At 43.8% G+C, this 23107-nt stretch overlaps 1 protein-coding gene across 3 annotated transcripts in view; it reads left to right on the forward strand.

The window, feature by feature from the left end:
* Positions 1-5: 5 nt before the first annotated feature.
* unc45a (unc-45 myosin chaperone A) overlaps positions 6-23107 on the forward strand; it is a 33990-nt gene continuing 10888 nt past the window's right edge. For all 3 annotated transcript variants that reach the window (XR_014620728.1, XR_014620729.1, XM_084334813.1), the window contains exons 1-12: positions 6-134; positions 655-847; positions 3082-3257; positions 3360-3449; positions 5601-5768; positions 8000-8252; positions 12101-12271; positions 12815-12986; positions 15919-16219; positions 19021-19115; positions 19659-19800; positions 21254-21394. Coding sequence is in view for 1 of the 3 variants with exons in the window: in XM_084334813.1 (XP_084190939.1) it covers positions 111-134; positions 655-847; positions 3082-3257; positions 3360-3449; positions 5601-5768; positions 8000-8252; positions 12101-12271; positions 12815-12986; positions 15919-16219; positions 19021-19115; positions 19659-19800; positions 21254-21394 (1926 nt within the window). In the remaining 2 variants the exon portion in view is untranslated. The remainder of the gene's footprint in view (positions 135-654; positions 848-3081; positions 3258-3359; positions 3450-5600; positions 5769-7999; positions 8253-12100; positions 12272-12814; positions 12987-15918; positions 16220-19020; positions 19116-19658; positions 19801-21253; positions 21395-23107) is intronic.

Raw genomic sequence — 23107 nt, forward strand, 5'->3', positions numbered from 1 at the left:
TGGATGTACAGTATAGCGTTTATATGCCGACGTTTATGGTTTTCATGAACTGAAGAAGAATAAAAACAGCCCGTCTCACATCAGATCGCATTTCGTTATCCTCCGTGAACATGAGTGTCAATGGAGTAGAGAAGGTAAGATAAATATAATAGGATATTGAACGTGTTTGCATTGATAGCAAACAGTTGGGCTAACACAGTACAGTGCAGCTTTTGCTCTGACAGACTCACCCACAATCATCGGCATGGGTGTCGTCGTATATAGTAAATATCTACTGTAAGATATTTTAAACCAGTGGCAGTAGCAACCCCTGTTTTCATTCATGTTCACTCGTCTCTTGTCACAAATGTAACAGTACTGTATATCTGTATGTCATAAATGTCATGATATATATCTGTATGTTGTGTATGTCATGAATGTCATTTTGATTGATTGATTGAACATTTTCAATTCATCATAACATATGACACACACGACATACAGAATTATACATTATGAATTGAAAATGGGGGACCCTGATGTAAACAAGACGAAAGTCTTTCTCTGGTCTGCATCCCCTTAACAATTGTGTGTATTGAGCCGTACTGTATTGTACCCATTCTGCAATAATCTGTTAAAAAGGTTTCAATCAATCAATATTTCCCTTCTCTCCAGGACCTCTCATCCCTGAGGGATGGGGGAAACACCCTCTTCAAGGCGGGCGACATGCAGGGGGCTCTCTGCTGTTACACCAAGGCTCTAAAGCTGAGTGACAGTCCCCCAGAACGTGCCATTCTACATCGCAACCGCTCTGCCTGCTACCTCAAACTGGAGGATTACGCCAAGGCAGAAGTTGATGCCTCCAAAGGTGAGAAAGGGCATACGTGAGGCAATCGGATATTCAAATAATGAACATTAGAAAGCGTGTCTAATCTTTAGTTTAGTAGAAGAAGAAGAAGAAGTCTTTATTTGTCATGCAGTACACACGTGCGAGATGACGCGACAGCGTTAGCGATCTGTTGTGCATGTTTTTCCATTGGGTTTATCTTATCGGGAGGGGAAACCCTTGCAAGCACTCCACACAGAAAGGCCCGGGAGATACCCCACCTGGGTAACTGGCAACACGGAAACCTGGTCCCCAAGGAATCGAACCCTGGGCCTTCTAGCTGTGAGGCGACAGTGTTAACCACTACACCATCGTACAGACCTGATAGTATAACATGATACAAACATGTTGAAATACTTCCCAAGGGTCAGTGAATACCACGACCACAACACCAGAGGGAGTTCCACAAATCATGTTCAACCCACATTCGGCACAAACAAGGGACTAACCACGTTTCGCAATTATGCCACAACAGTGTGGAACACCCTACCCACAGCTGTAAAATAATGTGAATGCCTACCCACCTTCAAAACCCCCGTAAATGTCCAACCCCCTCCTAATGTACAGTTTCCTGCCCCTCGAATGTATATAGTTTCTGTTAGGATCTCTGTTAAACAGTACTGTATATTATTATATCTTGTATGTCATAAATGTAACAGTACTGTATATCTGTATGTCATAAATGTCTGGATGTAACAGTACATCAAGCCTTCTTTCTTCTTTCTTTCTTTATTATTTGTCATTCAGAAATACAGAATACTTTGCACGAAATGTTTCTTTCTGTTTGGCTCCTGAGGGTGTGCTAGATAATAACAAGATAGTATAAATAAGTATAATAAGTATAAAATAGAAAGTCAAGTACGTAAACAAGTGTAAACAACAAAATTGTTCAGTATACCTCTATATACAGTATGTACAGCTGGTACAAAAATGATGAGGTATAGCTTAGCTTGTGGTGCCACCTTGTGGTGGTGAGGTGCAATAAGGAATGAGAGATGTGCAATTTCCTTACCAATAGTATAAATATAAAGTGTAAAGTGTAAAGTGGGTGCTACAGTGTGTTGTTTATTTAAAGTGAGTGTGTGGGTGTGTTGATGGCCTGTTATTGTTCATTGTTCAATCATTGTTCATTGAGCATCCTGATGGCCTGGGGATAGAAGCTCCTTCTGAGTCTCTCTGTGCTTGCCATGAGACTCCGGTATCGCTTGCCTGACCGCAGCAGTTCAAAGAGGCAGTTGTTTGGGTGGCTGGAGTCTTTGATTATTATCTTAGCCTTGCCCCTGCACCGCTTGTTGTAAATATTTTGGAGAGTGGGAAGCCCACCTCCAATTGTGCGTTCAGCTGAATGGGCCACTCTCTGTAGTCTGCTACGGTCTTGTTTCTTCTACCAAAGTACAAACAAAGTCCAGCACTGTCTCCGTGTAGTCATTAATATTATCTGTGTTGTCATGGAACACACTCCAGTCTGTACATTCAAGTGCAGCTTGGAGCGTCTCCCCTGATTCTACAGACCATCGCTGCACATCTCGCGATACTACCGGGGCGCGCTTGAGACTTTGTTTATACTGCCGTAAAAGAAAGATGGCGTTGTGATCTGACTTGCCGAAACCACTAGTAAGTAGCCTGAGACTTATATTATCCACTCTTAAATTGCGAGTAGCAGTGGTCTAAAATATTCTCGCCTCTGGTAGTACAAGTCACATGCTGGTAGAAGTTTGGCAACACTTTTCTCAGATTAGCGCTATTAAAATCACCCACAACCACAATAGCAGCGTCAACGTTAGCTGCTTGGAGTTTATTTACCTCGTTGTGGAGCTTGGAGAGCGCGTCGCCTGTGTTTGCGTGTGGTTGAATATATATACACTCCGATCAGAATGACCGACGTTAACTCTCTCGGGAGAAAGAAAGGCCGGCACTTGATGGATATATACTCCAGGTTTGGGGAGCAGTGGTTTGAAAGCTCCTTCACGTTGCCTGGATCACACCAGTTGTTGCTCAACATGAAAGCTATCCCACCTCCCCGTTTTTTACCGGAATCTTCCTCTAATCTAGTTTTTGTTGAACTAATCATTCATCTGGACCTTCAGAACAGTTGCACTCACCTTTCAATCAATCAATCAATCAATATGTGATGATTAGAGTCTGAATCTGAAAAACAGATTTACAAACAATCAATCAATCAATACGGTAGATGTCTCGTCTGTCTCTCTCTTCAGCTCTCGACACTGACCCAGGGGACGTGAAGGCTCTGTTCCGAAGGGCTCAGGCCTTCCAGAAGTTGGGTCGCCTCGACCAGGCGTTCCCGGACGCCCAGAGGTGCTCCCAGCTGCAGCCTAAAAACAAAGCTTTCCAGGATCTCCTGAGGCAGCTGGGAGCGCAGATTCAACGGCAGGTGAGTTTTTTTTTTTGAGTGGTGCGCTGGGCGCTTTGTCTGCTCCACGACGAGACTGTGTTGAAAAAGCTCTTGCTAACCGGCGTCTTTATTTTCCTGTAGTCGGTGGAGCAAAACTCCACAGATGCCCGCGTGCAGCAGATGTTCAAGGTCCTCCTGGACTCGTCGGCAAAAGAATCGGACAGACAAAAGGTAAGAACGCCCGGGACAGTACAATGTTGTGTCTAGGGATGTCCCGATCAAATTCTTTTGCTCCCGATCCGATCCCGATCATGTGATTTTGAGTACCGTATCTACCGATACCGATCTTTCCCGATCCGATAAAAAAAAATGTAATTAAAAAAAATATATATATATATTTTTTTTTATCCCAATTTCTCACATTACATTCACCATGAATGTTGACGTTATCCAGGTGAAAAGTTAACTTCATTCAAGCGAGGCATTGCAGTCCTTGACATAAATCATTTGATGTATAATTAAATCAAAGGAAATGCGTTTGTTTTGGCAAAATTCTTCTGCTCTGTGTGACAATAAACAAATGAATGGTGATATGCAATTTAAAACCAAAACTAAGGCCTCAGTATGAGTTTAAGACGTGAACAGGGTCATGTTTGTTGAATAAATAAAAATCCCCTTTTTTTTTTTTTTTTTTTTGTCGATCCCGATCTTCGGAAAATCACGTGATCGGCCCCATCATCCAGATTATGGCTAAATGATGTGTTGTCATTCCTAAAGTTGGAAAACATTTATTTACAATTCGAGGATCCTCTGACAAAATGTACACACATTGGTAACCATTAATCTCATATATAGATCAAATAGAACCATTACCTCCTGACTGAAGTTACGTTGAGTGTCATGTGGGAGGGGGAGGGGAAATTATCGTGGAGTAGGCCTACTTGTTGATGGTAGTTGGTGTGTATTTATTTATTCTCTCGCTTCACTTATTTAGGGTCACACGACCTGGCTTGTGTATCGGACCTAGAATGCACTGATGTTTCATTATTTCCATACTGAATAGACTTCTCCTTCAAGAGTACCATATGCTGTTAAATTGGATTCTAATCTTTTATTTAGTATCTGTTTATTTTTATTTTGTATGTGTATTTATTTATTTTTGTCTTATTTTTCTTATTTAGAGCGGGCAGGAGGGAGGGATATTCAATAAAAAATATATAAAAAGAGCATGTGACATGTGTATATACTTTATCACTGTGGATATACTCTTTGAATAAAAACGTTGTTTAATAAGAACGCCCGGGACAGGACCAACACTGCTGGGTGACCAGAGACGCTCACTCACAAGCGTTATTCTCTATAAAAAGTGTATCAGGAGAGAGTTGTTTTTTGCTACAACGCTGTAATGGTAACGTTGGTGAATTACTACTTAAAAACCGGTATCGTAATATCGCCAAAGGAGAAGTGGAGTAACATACTCCGACATCGATCTGCCGACGTGCAGAAAATAACACCGTGCTTGGAGCGCAGACGGTGGGCGATGAGGTCCTAGCTACGGTCCTTACTGAGACTGAGATCCTAAACTCCAAGCCCGTCGGCTACGCTTCAAGCGACGTAGCTGACGTCGACCCCATCACCCCACACTACCTCTTGATGGGGCGGCTGGACCCTGCACTTCCTCAGACTGTGTACAGATGGGACGAAATGAGCGGAAGGAGAATGTGGAGACGCAGCCAAGTGCTGGCCGACCAGTTTTGGGCTCGCTTCTTCCTGCACTACCTATACCCTCCCTTCAGGCCCGCCAGAAATGGGTGAAAGACAGGGACAACCTGACTGTGGGGACCGTCGTGATGGTCATAGACCAGTCACTACTACCCCGAGCTACGTGGCCAGCCGGGCCGGGTGAGCCGAGTTATCAAGGGCTCGGATGGGAAGGTCAGGGCTGCAGAGGTCATCGTCCAAGGGCGGACCTATACCAGACCAGTAGCTAATAAGTTGATTGAGCTTCCTGCGTTCCCTGGCTCCCCTGACGATGAGGACAACACGTCCACTTCATAGCTTACCTCCAACTCCCCATAGGCCCTTATGGAGAGATCGACTTGACATTTCTATTTTACTCTTGCCTCTACTCAGTACCTTTATATACACTTTCTGTCATGGTCAATGTTTTGATTTTTTTTTACTGTTTTGCTGAAATGGTGCGAAATAATAATAATAAAAAAAAAAAGGTATACCCAGTTTAATCACCTGTACATTGTATATTACTGTTTCACTTTACTGTTACATTTGCGCTCTGGTTGGATGTCAAACCTCTTTTCGTTGTACTGTACTTGTGCTGCATGATGACGACACATTTGAATGTGATGTAATGTTGTGTTCCAGGCTGCTCAGAACCTGGTGGTATTGTCTCGTGAGCAGGCGGGAGCTGAGCAGATCTTCCGTAACGACGGAGTGAAGCTCATTCAGAGGCTCCTGGGATCCAAGAGCGAGGAGGTGGTCCTGTCCTCCCTTAGGACCCTGGTGGGCTTGTGTAGCGGCCATCAGTCCAGGGTGAGTGATTGTCCTCAGAGTATGTTTGTGTTACTTCTTGTGTAGCGGCCATCAGTCCAGGGTGAGTGATTGTCCTCAGTATGTTTGTGTTACTTCTTGTGTAGCGGCCATCAGTCCAGGGTGAGTGATTGTCCTCAGTATGTTTGTGTTACTTCTTGTGTAGCGGCCATCAGTCCAGGGTGAGTGATTGTCCTCAGTATGTTTGTGTTACTTCTTGTGTAGCGGCCATCAGTCCAGGGTGAGTGATTGTCCTCAGTATGTTTGTGTTACTTCTTGTGTAGCGGCCATCAGTCCAGGGTGAGTGATTGTCCTCAGTATGTTTGTGTTACTTCTTGGCACGGGAAAAAGTCACAAAATTACTGTTTGGTAGTCACTGGGAACTATTTGAATACACGTTAACATTTCGTTTTTACTTAACTCATTGAGCGCCAAAAACGAGATTTCTCGTGTTTGAAATCCAAGCGTTGAGCGCCAAAAATGAGATATCTCGTTTTTAGTTCCCTTTCCTTTTCCCCCCCGATTTTCTCATACTAAGCACTCGTGTGGGCCTTGTGAGTGTGGATTGGACCTGCAATGACGATTGAATCCCTCCAGGTGGCAGTATCGCCTACCTTATGAACATGCATGGGCAAGCTTAGTGTGGGCCGACCCCACAGCACTCAAAGCACTAGGGTCTCTACTAGTAGGGTGCGAGCAGCAGTGAGCAGGACACGTTCGACAATGGCGATCGCCTAGAGCGAACTATTGGATATTGTGAAGAAGACAAAATGGATTATATGGATGATGATTATGGACGATAAGGTGCGTTTCCACCAGACTATGTTGGACTCGGCACTTCTGGTAAATCATAAAAATACTATAGTCAAACCGGCCGATGAGGAAACGTATTCGACTCTGCGGTATAGTCTGGCCCGAGCACACAATAGTAGCCTGCAATGCAATGGCGAGCGAACTATTGGATATGATGAAGACAACGGATGAGGGCCACCTAACGTTATATGTATTGATACATATACGTCTATTTTACCGAACCCCATCATAAAACATGCCTTTCTAATTGTCGCACTGTCGGAAACCCCCCCCCCGATGGCTTTGTGAAAAAACATATGGTCGTGTTTACCTTTGACCTGGCAATAATATAGGTTTCAGGCGAGCAGCCGCGAGATTTGCGCATATGCGTACAAAACACTATATCTCACGATCTAGAAAACCAGCCTGGATTATTGTGAAACGGGGCGATTTTTAGCGTGGTATAGCGCACAAACTAAGGTATGTAGAAATAAACTGTTTTGTCCATGTTGGAGTATAAATAGTGCCTGTCAAATGAGCCATACTATTGTCTCCATAGCTATAATATAGAATATAGTATACGATGGGTCCGCAAACATAGAGAAAATGGTCTATAACGCTGGCGCCAGGGAGTAAAGATGGAAAAAGAGCGTGGCAGTCAATGAGTTAATTAGCAAACGTGACATAATAAAGCTAGCTGGCTGCTGTCATTAACGGCTAACACTAGACCAGGCTAGCGTATTTCCGGGAACAAAAGCATTAATTCTGAACATTACATCACTGATGCTTGAAATGTGTGAACTTGGTGAAATAACATGGCAAACGTACAAAACGTTTTTCTGTCTCTAGTGTCTTTTTCTTGATCTTTCTTTTCTGTTCCCGCAGCTGTTTACACACTTATGTTACCTAGCTAGCTACCTGTACCCAGCATGCCGTTCAGTCAGTGGTGTAACAGTTAATAGGGTCCCGGGCCCCTCTCAATAAAAAAAAATATATATATATATTTTTTAGACTAAATATTTGCATAAACTATTACATTTCAAGTTACCTCCTAGTCGGTTGAACTGTCGCTAGAAAACTAGCCGTTTGGATTCTGGGTGACGGTTAAATAGTTCCACGTCCCTCTCAACCTCTCTCAAACTAAATGTCCCTTCCTTTGATATTCTCATCCTATGTTAACCATAACCTTAGTTCACTGACTGATCTTTGATGTCGATATGGATGTATGTCAGAATAATACGATTATAATAAACATTATTTATAGCAGAGACGAGTTACGAAGTGCTTTACAAAGTAAATACGACATATAAATAAAAAACAAAAAGACATCTTGATTGTATAATAATGGGAAGGAAGGCTCTGTGTTCTGAGCAGAGGAACCTACGTCGCTCTTCGTAGAGACTTTTAGTCTGTGTTGCTGACGTCCGTCTTCCTGCTCCCAGACCATGGCCATCGTGAACGAGCTGGGCATGGAGCAGCTGTGTGGGGTCATGGGCTCCGGGGCCTCCACAGTGTCCTCCTCCGGGGCCTCCACCGGGGCCTCCACCGGGGCCTCCACCGGGGCCTCCACCGGGGCCTCCACCGGGGCCTGCACCGTGTCCCTGGCCGCCTGCCACCTGCTGCAGGTGATGTTCGAGGCTCTGACGGAGGGCATGAACAGAGAGATCAGGGGGAAAGATGAAGCCATACTCCCCGGTGAGACCAGAATCCCATTGTGTGTTTTACACTTGATGTGGCTAAGCATGAAACCCCCCCAAAAAAAAACTTTAACAAGCGTTTCCCTCAATATCAACTTTGATTAGATTAGATTCACATTTAGTGTCATTATACAGCACAAGTACAGTACAACAAAAATATGTTTGACATCCAACCAGAGTGCAAATGTAACGGTAAAGTGCAATAGTGATATGCAATGTACAGGTGATTAAACTGGGTATAAAATATATAAATGAGTACTACGCAGTATAGTATCTTAAAGTATCTTGTATCTTGTATGTACTACAGAGTTGTAGTATTAATATGTACAGTGATACAGGTATAAAGACACTATGGTAATAAGTAGGGCTGTCAGTTTATCGTGTTAATTAGATTAATTAATTACACAGCAAATTATCGCGTTATGAAAATTAACTCAAAATTAATTACCAATTTTCTTTTTTTTTAATAATAAAAAAAAAATCTCTTCATTCCATAAGAACGTAGAATACACATTTACAGACTTTTTTTTTATATGGTCCATTTGCATGTTCTTGTTATCTGATTCTAGGGACATCTATGGATCTCAGGGAATGTATTCCCAGTATCAGAAATACTGTGTCTGTTACTAGGCTTGAGTAAATTGTAATGAACCAAATGAGAATATCAATTAAAAATTGTTTTATCTTTAACTGTGAATAACACTATGCTCAAATTGACCAGACCTTAAAAATCTAAGCAAATTAATAGATGGAAGATGATTAAACAGAAGGTTTTGTAGATACAGTACTGAATTCTGCCATCCGGACACATGTAATTTGAAATATGATTATAGAATATAGAATATCAGGCATAAAATGGTTATGCGATTAAAATGCGATTAATTAGATTAATTAATTACAAATCCTGTAATTAATTAGATACATTTTTTTAATCGCCTGACAGCACTAGTAATAAGTCATACTGGCAGCGTGTTAGGGTGTGGGGGTGTGTTGGACCCAAATGCAGAACAGAGGCGAGTAGAGAGCAGGCAGGAGACGGTGGGGTGTGATACAAAGGAGTTTACTTGGGAAACCACAATGGGGACAGGATACAGCGGATTCACAGGAGACACAGGATACAGGGGAAAACTTCACTAATGACGGGATACACTGATTACAGAGAACAGACTACTCGCGAGCGACAGGATATAGAAACAGAGGTTTTTTGTCCGCTAACTCCTCCCAGAGCTTTCGCACCACATACACGTGTAAGGTATCAAAACGCCCGGCTTGCTCCAACTCGAGTTGCTATTACTTTTCGGAAAGTTTCACTGCACCGTTTGGCTACAAATCGACTTTAAACAGGAACATTTCGGTCCATAGGGAATGAATGGCGAACTAGAGTGTAGAAGCTGCATTTTTTGGTTATACCATCACCTTTTGTAAATTGCGACAGTGATCTAAATTTTGGACGTAGATATAAAAACAACACATTAAAACGATGACACGACTGTGCCCTCGCTCACAAAATAAATGGAATTGGACATTTCTATCTCAACTTATGACAATTTCTTTGAAAGTTATGCTCCACATAGACACGAATGGCTTTGCACTCTAGCAAAAAACAGATTTTTTACTGTTTCACCCCTTGTTTCCCGATCGCCACCCAGGCCACAATTGTCGACGGAATTACACAATATTGCACAGAACCCTTCATTCGGGTCCTCAAGTGCTCATATTAAGACGACTAAGCTTCATCTCTTATCGTTTTGCTTTAATCATCGTGAGACTGAAGGGTGCCTCAGCCCCCATTGAAATACATTGGGCCCATAGTGCAGAGTCATTGTGTCAGTTAAAGAATTTGAATCAATTAGGGGGAGCAGGTGTGCATGACTCAGAGGGAGCTGTCAATCAACTCAATAAACTCAATGACCTGGCAATGACCTCTCAGGGAGTTAACCCTTGATGCCCTCTTTTTGTATCTTTTGAACAGTTTGTTGTAGCGACTTGCGGGTTGTGGCATTGTACTCAGTAGGGATATCCTCTTTCATTGGTCAATGTTGACCACGCCCCCAAGGTCCGGCTCCTCCCCCTTCGGGGGAGTACCCCTTGATCATTAGGCCGCCCCCCCTTTTTGTATCTTTTGAACCGTTTGTCGTAGAGACTTGCGGGTTGTGTCATTGTACTCAGTAGGGATATCATCCTTCATTGGTCTATGTTGACCACGCCCCCATGGTTCGGCTCCTCCCCCTTATCATTAGGCCCACCCCCTTTTTGTATCTTTTAAACCGTTTGTCGTAGAGACTTGCGGGTTGTGTCATTGTACTCAGTAGGGATGTCCTCTTTCATTGGTCTATGTTGACCACGCCCATAGTTTGGCTCCTCCCCCTTTGTGTATCTTTTCAATCGTTTGTCATAGAGACTTGCGGGTTGTGTCATTGTACTCAGTAGGGATATCCTTTTTCATTGGTCCATGTTGACCACGCCCCCATGGTTCGGCTCCTCCCCTTCATCATTAGGTCCCGCCCCCTTTTTTAATCTTTTGAACTGTTTGTCATAGACTCTTGCGGGTTGTGGCATTGTACTCAGTAGGGATGTCCTCTTTCATTGGTCTATGTTGACCACGACCATAGATTGGCTCCTCCCCCTTGTGTATCTTTTTAACCATTTGTCGTAGAGACTTGCGCGTTGTGCCATTGTACTCAGTAGGGATATCCTCTTTCATTGGTCTATGTTGACCACTCCCCCGATCCTTAGGCCGCGCCCCCTTTTTGTATCTTTTGAACCGTTTGTCATAGAGACTCGCGAGAGCCCCTCCCGTTGGCCGGCGGTGCACAGGTGTCACCCACACTTTCACAATTTCCCCTGCGTGGAATTGTCTAATATAGAACCAGGGTAACAGAGTAATGAAGTAATGAATCCACAATGGGGGCAGGGGAGGCACAATATTTATACACAGACTGATTGGTTTGAACGAGAGACACCTGGGAGGGAATACAGACTGGCAGACTACAGTGACACTAAATGCAAGACAAGACTGAACACTAGACAAGAGTAACACTAGAAACATACATCAACACAAGGAATAGGAACAAGACACTAACAGGGGAGCATGGAGGTCCAGAGACACACTGGGAGACATAGTAACAGAGGAGGAAGGATACAGATGAATATGGAAACCTTGACTAAACACAAATGAATGAGGAGCAGTGGGGAAATTTGTCCAGCAGGTGGGAGTATAGGACCGTGACTGGGTGTAGGATGAGAGGAGAGTTAAGGTGGATTGTAACACAGCGTAACTGGTAAGAGTATAGGTAAGGGATATGTATAGATATAGTACAGTATGTAAAAATGTACAGTACGGCAGTGCGATTAATCGAAATAAAATCGCGATCTCGATTCATAGACCTATGCAATCATTTAGAAATTATGACGATTTATTTTAATTAACATTTTCTTTTCTTTTTTTTACTTTTTACTTAACTTTTTTAAATTCTGACGATTCTGACTTGAGTTATTTTCTATGTTACAAGATACTTTTAAGTTTAAGTCGAGCACTTTCATATATGTTATGTTTAAGTTTAAGTCAAGCACTTTGATATGTTATGTTGTCTGTTTAAGAGAGTGCAATAAATGATTTTATTGAAAAAATAAGAATCGTGTGAGAGAATCATGATCTCAATTCTTAGAGAGAAAAATCGTGATTCACATTTGAGCAAGAATCGCCCAGCCCTAATGTACAGTGAGACAGGGATAAAGACACTATGGTAGTGTTTAGTATGGTATCGTAGTGTTTAGAATATGAACTTTGTATTCTGTTCATAAATTATTCTGACCGTTTATTGTTAAATGATGAATTTGACACAGAACCCTCCAAAGAGCTCCGGTCGATGCTGCGCCACCTGGTGGAGATGATGCCGGTGCCCAGCGTGTCGGCGTCCGGGAGAGACAGCGCCATCAACCTCCTGGTCAAACAAGTGCCCCGCAAGTCTCTGAAGAACCCCGACAACTCCCTCACACTGTGGGTGATCGACCAGGGTACGAGCCGCACCCCAAATACACTCTCTCTAGAACAGACCTGGCCATTTTATGGCCTGGGGGCCAAATCTGATATCTGATATCTGCCCCGATATGACTGAAATAGCTGGATCGGGTATATAATTTTTTTTTTTTTACAAAAAATATATCATATTCTGCAATCTGTTAATAAAATGTTCATTCAATCAATCTGCACAGTGATTGATTGAATGAAAATTGTATTGCAGAATGGGTACAATACAGTACGGCTCAATACACACAATTGTTAAGGGGATGCAGACCAGAGAAAGACTTTCGTCTTGTTTACATCAGGGTCCCCCATTTTCAATTCATAATGCATAATAATGCATAAAGTAAGGGTGCAACTTGCTCCGTGCAATCCATTCTTTGTGGATCTAGCCCGAGTCGGCAACCCGGACATTGAGTCAGCAATCCGGACATTGAGTCAGCAACTCAGACATTGAGTCAGCAACCGGGAGCCGGCGGCTTTGTGTTGACGTGGTTTTCTGGTGGTGTGAGTTGCTCCTCTTCCTCCTTCCGCAGGACTGACGAAGATCCTGGAGGTGGCGGGGACCGTCCCCGAGCTCTCGGAGGGACCGCCTCTCACGGAGAACTCCCACATGAGCTGCTCGGTGCTGCTCACCAAACTGTACGACGACCTCAAGAGCGACGCGGAGAGGGAGAACTTCAGCAAGCTGTGCGAGGAATACGTCCAGTGAGTTGCGTTTACCCACAATGCCCTGCTGCTAGTCTCCATTACTCTAGCCACAGGAATGTGTTCCAGCGGTCCTCACACTCTTGATTATTGTGAACATGATCTAATTGTCTGTAAACTAAAGGGGCGACAGTGGCTCGGGAGTGGTCGCCTGGTAATCGTAAAGGTTCCCGGTTCAGGTTCACTTTATTTTATTATTATTTATTTTTGTATTGATATTTTTTCCCCTCCTTTTTCCGTACTTTTTCTCCCATCCCAATGTTAGTCGTTATGCCAATTCCCTTCCTGGTCGTTGCGCACTTACCCCCTACTGTCGGCCTGGGGAGGGAGAAGACTACCATATGCTTCCTCCGACACATGTGGAGTCAACCAACCGCTTCTTTTCACCTGACAGCGAGGACTCTCACTGGGGAAGTGTAACGCGTGGGAGGATCACACTACCTCCCCCAGATCCCTCCCTCGCTGTGCAGGTGCCCCGACCGAACTGTAGGAGTCGCTGTTTACAATGACCAGGATACACACCCCACCGGCTTCCCACCCGCTGACACTGCCAATTGTGTCAGTATGGACGACCGACCAAGCCAGAGGGCTTCGATACCAGTGTCTCTGCGGTGGTAGGCAGACGCTTAGTCCGCTGCGCTACCCGGCCGCCCAGTTTCAGTTTATTTTTTTTAAAGGACAGTACACATTAATCAACATTACTATAAATGTGTGCGTTTTTGCCAGCTGGCTAATTCACAACTGTAGTCCTTTTGGCAAGATGTTATAAAACCATACACCTAAAACAGAAGCATTAAAAGTAAAACACAATATTTACAACACAATCCAACATAATGGTAAAGGCAATAACAAAATACACAATGAACTGATTCAAAGTGATCAATCACATGTTTGATTTGTTAATAGCCAGGTCTTGAGTTTTTTTGTAAAGGTGTGGTAGGCAGCACAGTATCTTATTTCAGTTGGTAGGATGTTCCAGAACTGAGTGGCTCTGACTGCAAAACAGGCTTGACTGAAGGAGCTCGATTCCCGCTCCTCCCTGGCAGTGTGTGTCGAAGTGTCCTTGAGTAAGACACTGTTAAAGCCCCAGAACCTCTGTTATCAACAAATCCTTGAATTAGTAGCCTTGATGCTCATCACATAGCGTCCTATGTAATTAGCCTCAAGGCCCCTGTTAATCTCATGGATCCGTTGAACCATGCCGCTCCTGTCCCCCCTCGGAAAATTGCTAGTTTTCGTGAGAGTTGCAGAGTCTTTTTTATTTAATCCATTTCATAGTTACTGGTTAGCTATCAATTTAATTTGAAATATAAACTTAATGAGGTTTGTTAATCCTCTTTTGTTGTAATAAACAGTGTCTGCTTTGGAAGAAACTCCTTTAATTGAACAATCATGTCACAGCGTTACTATTTAATAATTTATAGACCAGGTAAAACACGCTCGATACAATTGGGACCCTAATCAGAGTACAGCCATATTGACTCTAATCAGCATACAGACGTGAGAATACTGAATAGCCATAACAGGTATAAATGGCTAGAAGCAGTAAAAGCAATTAATTGAATCAGTAATCAGGCTGCCAGGACATCTTACCCCAGGTGTAGAATTGTTGAATTGTTCCCAGTCTGAAAGCAAGGCATGGCAGGCGTTTTTTAAGAATCATGATGGAGTAGCTCGTAGTTGAAAGAATTCGATCAAAAAGTTGAATAAAGTATTTAACAAAGTTTGGTTTAATTAGAAAAAAGGAGTTACAATAATACTGGCTTGGAAAAGATCCAAGTCCAGGAAAAATAATAAAACGGGATACAAAAAACTCATCAAAGTCGAAATCAGCATCTCTCTCAAAAAGAAGAACAATAAGCCTCTATAAGAAGCCTCTCTACGGTCTAAAAATCATCTCAAAAAGTGAGCGGAGAGCCAGGGGCAACTCTTCAACAAAGGACAAATAAAAGCAAGCGGCAGCCGAGAGGAGGGAGGAGGCCCTTTTCAACACAGTGAAGCATGGTTACACTGAATGGCTTGTACCGTACTTTTCGGACTATAAGCCGCGGCTTTTTCCCCCATTTTTCGACCCTGCGGCTTATATAACGGTGCGGCTTATATGTGGACAAAACCCGAAAATCGAAATATTGCTTTTTTTACTGCATTGAAATGTTATTTATCCGTTCCTTTATTTACTTAATACAACTTGTAAATGAGTTAATTCTTGTTATTTGTCCGACAGTATTGTGTCCCAATGGGAGTCATTCTCTGTAGAGGTGCGAGTCATTCTCTGTAGAGGTGGGAGTCATTCTCTGTAGAGGTGGGAGTCATTCTCTGTAGAGGTGGGAACTTAAAGCTCAATATAAGAACGGCCATGCACCACCACTCACAGAATCGAGAAAGAGCCATCAATCTGTCAATCCTTTCCGTGTCCGGGCCGGGTGAGGTTTCCTGTGTTGAGTCAAATTAAGCCGCAGGCTCCACTCCTTACATATGGTAATTAAACATTAAAACACATGCGGCTTATAGTCCAGTGCGGCTTATATATGTACACATCATTCAATTTAGCTGCTGCGGCTTATAGTCAGGTGCGGCTTATAGTGCGAAAAGTACGGTACTTGTGTCAAGATAGATTGTAATTGTCTATTACAGGGCTTGTTTACACTGTGAAGCAAACATAGGAGAAGGGGTCACTGCCGGCAGTTCAAACGTGTAACTTCCTGGAACTGGCATAAAGGTGGGGAAACGGGATGGCAAATGCTTTTTAGGGTCACGCGAGCTGTGACTCTCAACAGATACTTAACCCCTAATTGCTCCCGATGAGCAGGTTGGCACCTTGCATGGTCGCCTCCGCCGTCTGTGTGTGAATGTAAAGCACTTTGGATCAAAGCTGCTATAATATAAATGCAGCCATTTAACCATTGAACCTGTTCTTGCCGTCTTCCTGCAGGGAGCACTTCAGCCGCTCGGGGCTGCAGGGAAAGCTGCGCTCCATCCAGACGGTGTCGGTCCTCCTCCAGGGGCCCAGCGACGTGGGGAACCGGACCCTGGAGATGTCGGGCATGATGGACGTGGTCATCTCCCTGTGCGCCTCCAAGGACGTGATCCACCAGCAGGTGGCGGTGGAGGCTCTGATCCACGCGGCGGGCAAAGCCAAGAGGGCCTCCTTCATCACCGCCAACGGGGTGACGCTGCTGAAGGAGCTCTACAAGAAGAGCGAGAACGACAGGATACGCGTCAGAGCGCTGGTGGTACGTGACGCACGGCGGAGGAACCGTTCGATGTTGCCGTTTATACAGTTGTGGAAGAATCCCTTTCAGTTTAGACAGTTGTTGTGAAAGAATCCCTTTCGGTTTAGACAGTTGTGGAAGAATCCCTTTCAGTTTAGACAGTTGTGGAAGAATCCCTTTCAGTTTAGACAGTTGTGGAAGAATCCCTTTCAGTTTAGACAGTTGTGGAAGAATCCCTTTCAGTTTAGACAGTTGTGGAAGAATCCCTTTCAGTTTAGACAGTTGTGGAAGAATCCCTTTCAGTTTAGACAGTTGTGGAAGAATCCCTTTCAGTTTAGACAGTTGTGGAAGAATCCCTTTCGGTTTAGACAGTTGTGGAAGAATCCCTTTCAGTTTAGACAGTTGTGGAAGAATCCCTTTCAGTTTAGACAGTTGTGGAAGAATCCCTTTCAGTTTAGACAGTTGTGGAAGAATCCCTTTCGGTTTAGACAGTTGTGGAAGAATCCCTTTCAGTTTAGATAGTTGTGGAAGAATCCCTTTCGGTTTAGACAGTTGTGGAAGAATCCCTTTCAGTTTAGACAGTTGTGGAAGAATCCCTTTCGGTTTAGACAGTTGTGGAAGAATCCCTTTCGGTTTAGACAGTTGTGGAAGAATCCCTTTCAGTTTCCCCAAACATTAGCTTAGTTCACACCTAAGTGAGAGGCAAGGGGCTACGGCCCCCACCCCTCTCTATACTTAAGCTCAAGTTTTCAAGTTTGTTTATTATGTCACAACAAAATACAGAATACTTTATATGAAATGCTTATTTCTGAAAGAGCCCCTGGGAGTGTGCTACGTACAGTAAAAAAAGAAAGTAAGTGAAAAAAAGTTATTAAGAAGTAAGTAAAGTCAATATACATAATATACAATATAAAACACAGAGTAAAATGGGTAACAGTGAGGTACAATGCAGAAATGAGATGAGGTACAAAACTTAGGGTGGGGTGCAAATGGATGTAGTGCAAATCTCTTTAACACATTGAGTGCCACGCTCCTTCCGGGAAGTGATCCCTTCCTTGCCGTCCATTAACCCCATGTAAACGTAGTTGTAGTTTGCAGAGCTAAACCTATATTTTATAGTATAGAGCTATGGGTCTAATAACGCCGTCGAGTCTCGGTGAGTTGCTTCTGGTCAACGTGCAAAAAAAACAATAATTTTTTCATCCGTACATTTCGGTTTTATACCGTTTTGAATATGAATATAGTTTGGTTGCTTCTGAGTAATTCCAGGGAAAAGACGCTAAAACAGCGTTTTTGTGTAATTCAATAAACGCGTCATTTTTCGCCTGATTATCGGATCTTCCTGAAATCAACGCTAGACCATCAATGTGGTTTAGACCGGCGCGCCCCCCCCCCCCCCCCCCCCCCCCCCTCCTGCAACCCAACGGCAAACAGCCATACACATAAAACACAGATAGCGTCAATCGCGGTAGAAATAAATATCAGATCAACGCAAGCTTTCATATATAGTGTCCTTACCTGTTCTCTGATGTAATGCAAAAAGAATAATCCAATTATCTCATCGCCATTCCAGTTATCCACAGCGATCCTGTCTCCGACGTTGTTGGGCATTGCACTTCAACGGGCGGTCGGGGTCAGTAGCCCAAACCATCCCTACGAGCGTGTGTTTTGCCGGAGTGTTTAGGATCCGCCCCCACGCCGCATCTCGGTAGAGAAAAGAAACTAACCCGTTTCTAACGGGGTGCAATAATGGCAGAAGGCGTTAGAGGGCGGTATAAGACACTGCCAGCTCAGACACACTCAGAACAGCATGCACAAGGGGCCCCGCTGAATTATGAATGACGATAGCGAATCAAATAAATACTGCGAGAAAAACGCAGCTCTACGTTTCCGGCACTCAACGATCGGGCGACAGAAACGTAGTTCTACGTTTTCTGCAACCAAATGGTTAATAATAGATAAATATAAAGTGTGTTAAAGTGAGTGGTAGGTGAGTGTTTGTTTAAAGTGAGTGTGTACATGTGGATGTGTGTCCAGTGAGTGTAGATGGCGCCATCTTGTGTAGATGATGGGTTGTTATATAGTGTCATTGAGCATCCTGATGGCCTGGGGTCTGTGTTTAACTCTGTGTTACAGGGTCTGTGTTTAACTCTGTGTTACAGGGACTGTGTTTAACTCTCTGTGTTACAGGGACTGTGTTTAACTCTCTGTGTTACAGGGTCTGTGTTTAACTCTCTGTGTTACAGGGTCTGTGTTTAACTCTCTGTGTTACAGGGTCTGTGTTTAACTCTCTGTGTTACAGGGACTGTGTTTAACTCTCTGTGTTACAGGGTCTGTGTTTAACTCTGTGTTACAGGGTCTGTGTTTAACTCTCTGTGTTACAGGGTCTGTGTTTAACTCTCTGTGTTACAGGGTCTGTGTTTAACTCTCTGTGTTACAGGGTCTGTGTTTAACTCTCTGTGTTACAGGGACTGTGTTTAACTGTGTTACAGGGTCTGTGTTTAACTCTGTGTGTTACAGGGTCTGTGTTTAACTCTCTGTGTTACAGGGTCTGTGTTTAACTCTCTGTGTTACAGGGTCTGTGTTTAACTCTGTGTTACAGGGTCTGTGTTTAACTCTCTGTGTTACAGGGTCTGTGTTTAACTCTCTGTGTTACAGGGTCTGTGTTTAACTCTGTGTTACAGGGTCTGTGTTTAACTCTCTGTGTTACAGGGTCTGTGTTTAACTCTCTGTGTTACAGGGTCTGTGTTTAACTCTCTGTGTTACAGGGTCTGTGTTTAACTCTGTGTTACAGGGACTGTGTTTAACTCTCTGTGTTACAGGGTCTGTGTAAGCTGGGATCGGCAGGCGGGACGGACTTCAGCATGAAGCAGTTTGCAGAGGGATCCACACTGAAACTGGCCAAGCAGTGCAGGAAGTAAGATGTGACTGGTGTTGTTTCATATTGTGTCTCTTTTTGTTTACTTTATTTAAATCACACAAATAATAGCCAAACAATGCCCTACACCACCAGCAGACTGCGCGTCCAAATGTCCCACTCACCACAAACGCACGGAAAGCAATAGAAGGGTCAGCCAGTCCGGGGGTCGATACACAAAGGAGGTTCGTTGCCAGAAAAAGGGATTGTTCAATACTCGGGTTTAGTCGTCCAGTCCAGGGTCAGTACACAAGGGGGATTCTCAGCCAGTCCAGGGTCGATACACACACGAAACACCTACTAGCTTTCTCCTCTCCTTCTACCACCACTCACTGTCACAAACTACCAATAATCAATCTCTCTCTCTACAACAACACACTCCAACTCTCTCAACATGACTCTCTACAAACTAGTGTTAATGAAGGGTGTGGTGCCAGTGTGTGCACGTGGGATGTGTCAAACTAATTATGCGCAGGTGTATCTTATCCGTTCTAAAAGTTAAAAAGAGACCTCTGATCTTCTTTGTGTCTCTCTGTGTCCCAGGTGGCTGTGTAACGAGTCTCTCCCCCCTGCCTCTCGCCGCTGGTCAGTGGAAGGCCTGGCGTACCTCACCTTCGATGCTGACGTGAAGGAAGACCTGGTGGAGGACAAGAGTGCTCTCCAGGCCATGTTTCAGCTGGCTAAGGTTCGACAACGACACCTTTTCTTTCTCCAGGCCATGTTTCAGCTGGCTAAGGTTCGACAACGACACCTTTTCTTTCTCCAGGCCATGTTTCAGCTGGCTAAGGTTCGACAACGACACCTTTTCTTTCTCCAGGCCATGTTTCAGCTGGCTAAGGTTCGACAACGACACCTTTTCTTTCTGCAGGCCATGTTTCAGCTGGCTAAGGTTCGACAACGACACCTTTTCTTTCTCCAGGCCATGTTTCAGCTGGCTAAGGTTCGACAACGACACCTTTTATTTCTCCAGGCCATGTTTCAGCTGGCTAAGGTTCGACAACGACACCTTTTCTTTCTCCAGGCCATGTTTCAGCTGGCTAAGGTTCGACCATGACACCTTTTCTTTCTCCAGGCCATGTTTCAGCTGGCTAAGGTTCGACAACGACACCTTTTCTTTCTCCAGGCCATGTTTCAGCTGGCTAAGGTTTAGCAACGACACCTTTTCTTTCTCCAGGCCATGTTTCAGCTGGCTAAGGTTTGACAACGACACCTTTTCTTTCTCCAGGCCATGTTTCAGCTGGCTAAGGTTCGACAACGACACCTTTTCTTTCTCCAGGCCATGTTTCAGCTGGCTAAGGTTCGACAACGACACATTTTCTTTCTCCAGGCCATGTTTCAGCTGGCTAAGGTTCGACAACGACACCTTTTCTTTCTCCAGGCCATGTTTCAGCTGGCTAAGGTTCGACAACGACACCTTTTCTTTCTGCAGGCCATGTTTCAGCTGGCTAAGGTTCAGCAACGACACCTTTTCTTTTCCCCGCCTGACTGAGCATTCTGTTTACGTAAAGCTTTCCTTGTATCACGACAGAAACCCCACAGTATTATGCATAGTATGTTGCCAATACTTATATTCTCAATGTATTCACTGTCTACAACGGCCCTACACCGTATAGTAATCATAACTACCTACCTCATACTACATACTATAGTCTATGTATACCCATATAACACATGTACAATAGTGCTGTATATACAGTGTGGATATATATATATGTAACGGTTGTGACAACCGAGTGGGAGTTGAACCCCGGTCTCCCACACCGCGGGCAGCAACACAGACCGCTATACCAAGAGGTGAACTCACTTCTTTGTACCGTGTCTATGCGTCTTTTGAGGATGTGAGAGTGAGTTTAACCCACAGCACCGCTACTCACCCCAGCCCTTCGTGACTGTGCTTCACGATACCATCCGTTACATATATTTATTATGTGTCCATATCTGTCTGAATATACCTGCGTACAATCCTTCTATATTCCTACTTATTATACACCTGCATATAACACACATAACTGTCTGATCGCATGACCCTATGAGTAGTACATTACAACATATACCACCATTATAGTCAGAAATATACTGTGTTGGTTTGTCGAGCCGTCAGCGGTGTGAATAGCTCTCTGCTCCGCGTGTTCCCACAGTCCGAGGACAAGACGGTGCTGTTCGCAGTGGGCTCCACGCTGGTGAACTGCACCAACAGCTACGATGTGGAGAAGCCGGACCCTCAGATGGTGGAGCTGGCCAAGTACGCCAAGCAGCACGTCCCCGAGGAGCACCCCAAGGTGCCGGTCCAGTCTCCCTGTTCTTTTTATTACCTTTTGAAAAGTGGAATCTGTAAAAACCCACACATCAGACCAAAATATAAACAACAGCATGGAGGTATGGGCAGGGTAATGGTAGAAATACATAAATATAGGCAATAAAATTAGATATGAATATAAAAATGAGGGAAAAAATAAACAGTGTAAACAATTGTCACATACAAAGGTCTGATGACCAAACAAACGATACCTGGACCGGGTCGTTGTGAACTCAACCCGTCCAGTAAGCACAGGTCCCGGCAGGAAGTAAACAAGGCGTTTTCAAAAGTAAATCTATTTATTAACACTTTAATCGCCGATGACATGTTTAGACGTCATTCCTAGCCATGCTCATTCTGCCGAAGACGCCGTAACTCGTCTTTGATATCAATATTTCAAAAATCTGTGATCGAAATCATATTTCTCCTCCGGGGACCTGAGATATACTGCAAAGCTCCACTCAACTCTCTAGCGGTTCAAGAGCGCCATCTGGTGGCCGATCGGCAGATCGCCAACAGGAAGCGACTCGTCAAACCGGAAGTGCTCATCCATATGTCGTCCGGGCACTCGCTATCGTTAGAGAGACTCCGTCTTGACACAGTGAACATCGATCGGTGCAAATAACTCGAAAAAACAACATGATTTGGACGTATATACTATTATACAACCTGGAAATGGATCGGGCATTTCTCCATCCCATAATAGAAAAAATTCTGTTCCACGCTCATCTGCCAGCGGCGCGAGGAAGCCACGGTGAGTTGCAGCGTTATATTCTAACGTGTTCCATACTAACTGCTCTGATGATCATATGACCCACCCTAGATGAATGATATAACGTTGCCCACGGAAATATAAACGACCCCCGCCCATCCGGTCATCATCAGATGATACGTAGTAACTTCTAGAAGTACCTCCAGTTGAAATTTATTATCTGGCACCGATCGCTACCAAACTGTATTTGATCATCAATATAATGCATTTGGGGCTATAAATCAAGTTCTGAAGAAAGCTGCAGAAAACGATAAAAACATACGTATACTTTAGACCATATTTTAGTATGAATATGTGAATGAAAAAGTATAACGTTGCTACACCCTGAACAATAGATATAGGACTTTGAATGGGCTATGATAATGTCAATTTAGCAATACAATTTAAAAAGTTATAGCCCTGCAAAGAAGGGGAACTTCTCCATAGACAAATAGAGATGGCGAGGGATGGTAAATTATGAATTTAACCATGGCGATCAAAGTGTTAAATAAGGAGGGGAAATAAAACCCACAACAATATTTAATACATGGGAAAGGGAAGGGGAGAACAAACAGTAATATGATGAGACAAACGCTACATAAAGGGGTAAACACCAAACAAACATAAGTGTCATAAGACACAACTGAACCCCACAGGGTAGGGAGAAACTGGGAAAATCACCTAGCCAACAAAAACACAGATAATCAGGGCTATTACAGATAACTGGTGCCACAAGACACAACCAAACTTACATGGTAAGCACACCAGCAATACAATACAATGAAGCGACAGTACCAAGAGCAACAGTGTGAACCAAATGAACCTACCACCTAACAGTGGAGCACACAAAGGCCAACACAATATATAATTGTCCACACACAGTGGTAAATGGCAGAACAGTGGCACAGTATCGCTCCACACAACAGTGGCAAAACAGGCAACCCC

Source organism: Notolepis coatsorum (assembly GCF_963971535.1).
Source record: "Notolepis coatsorum genome assembly, chromosome: 18".
Taxonomy (NCBI): domain Eukaryota; kingdom Metazoa; phylum Chordata; class Actinopteri; order Aulopiformes; family Paralepididae; genus Notolepis; species Notolepis coatsorum.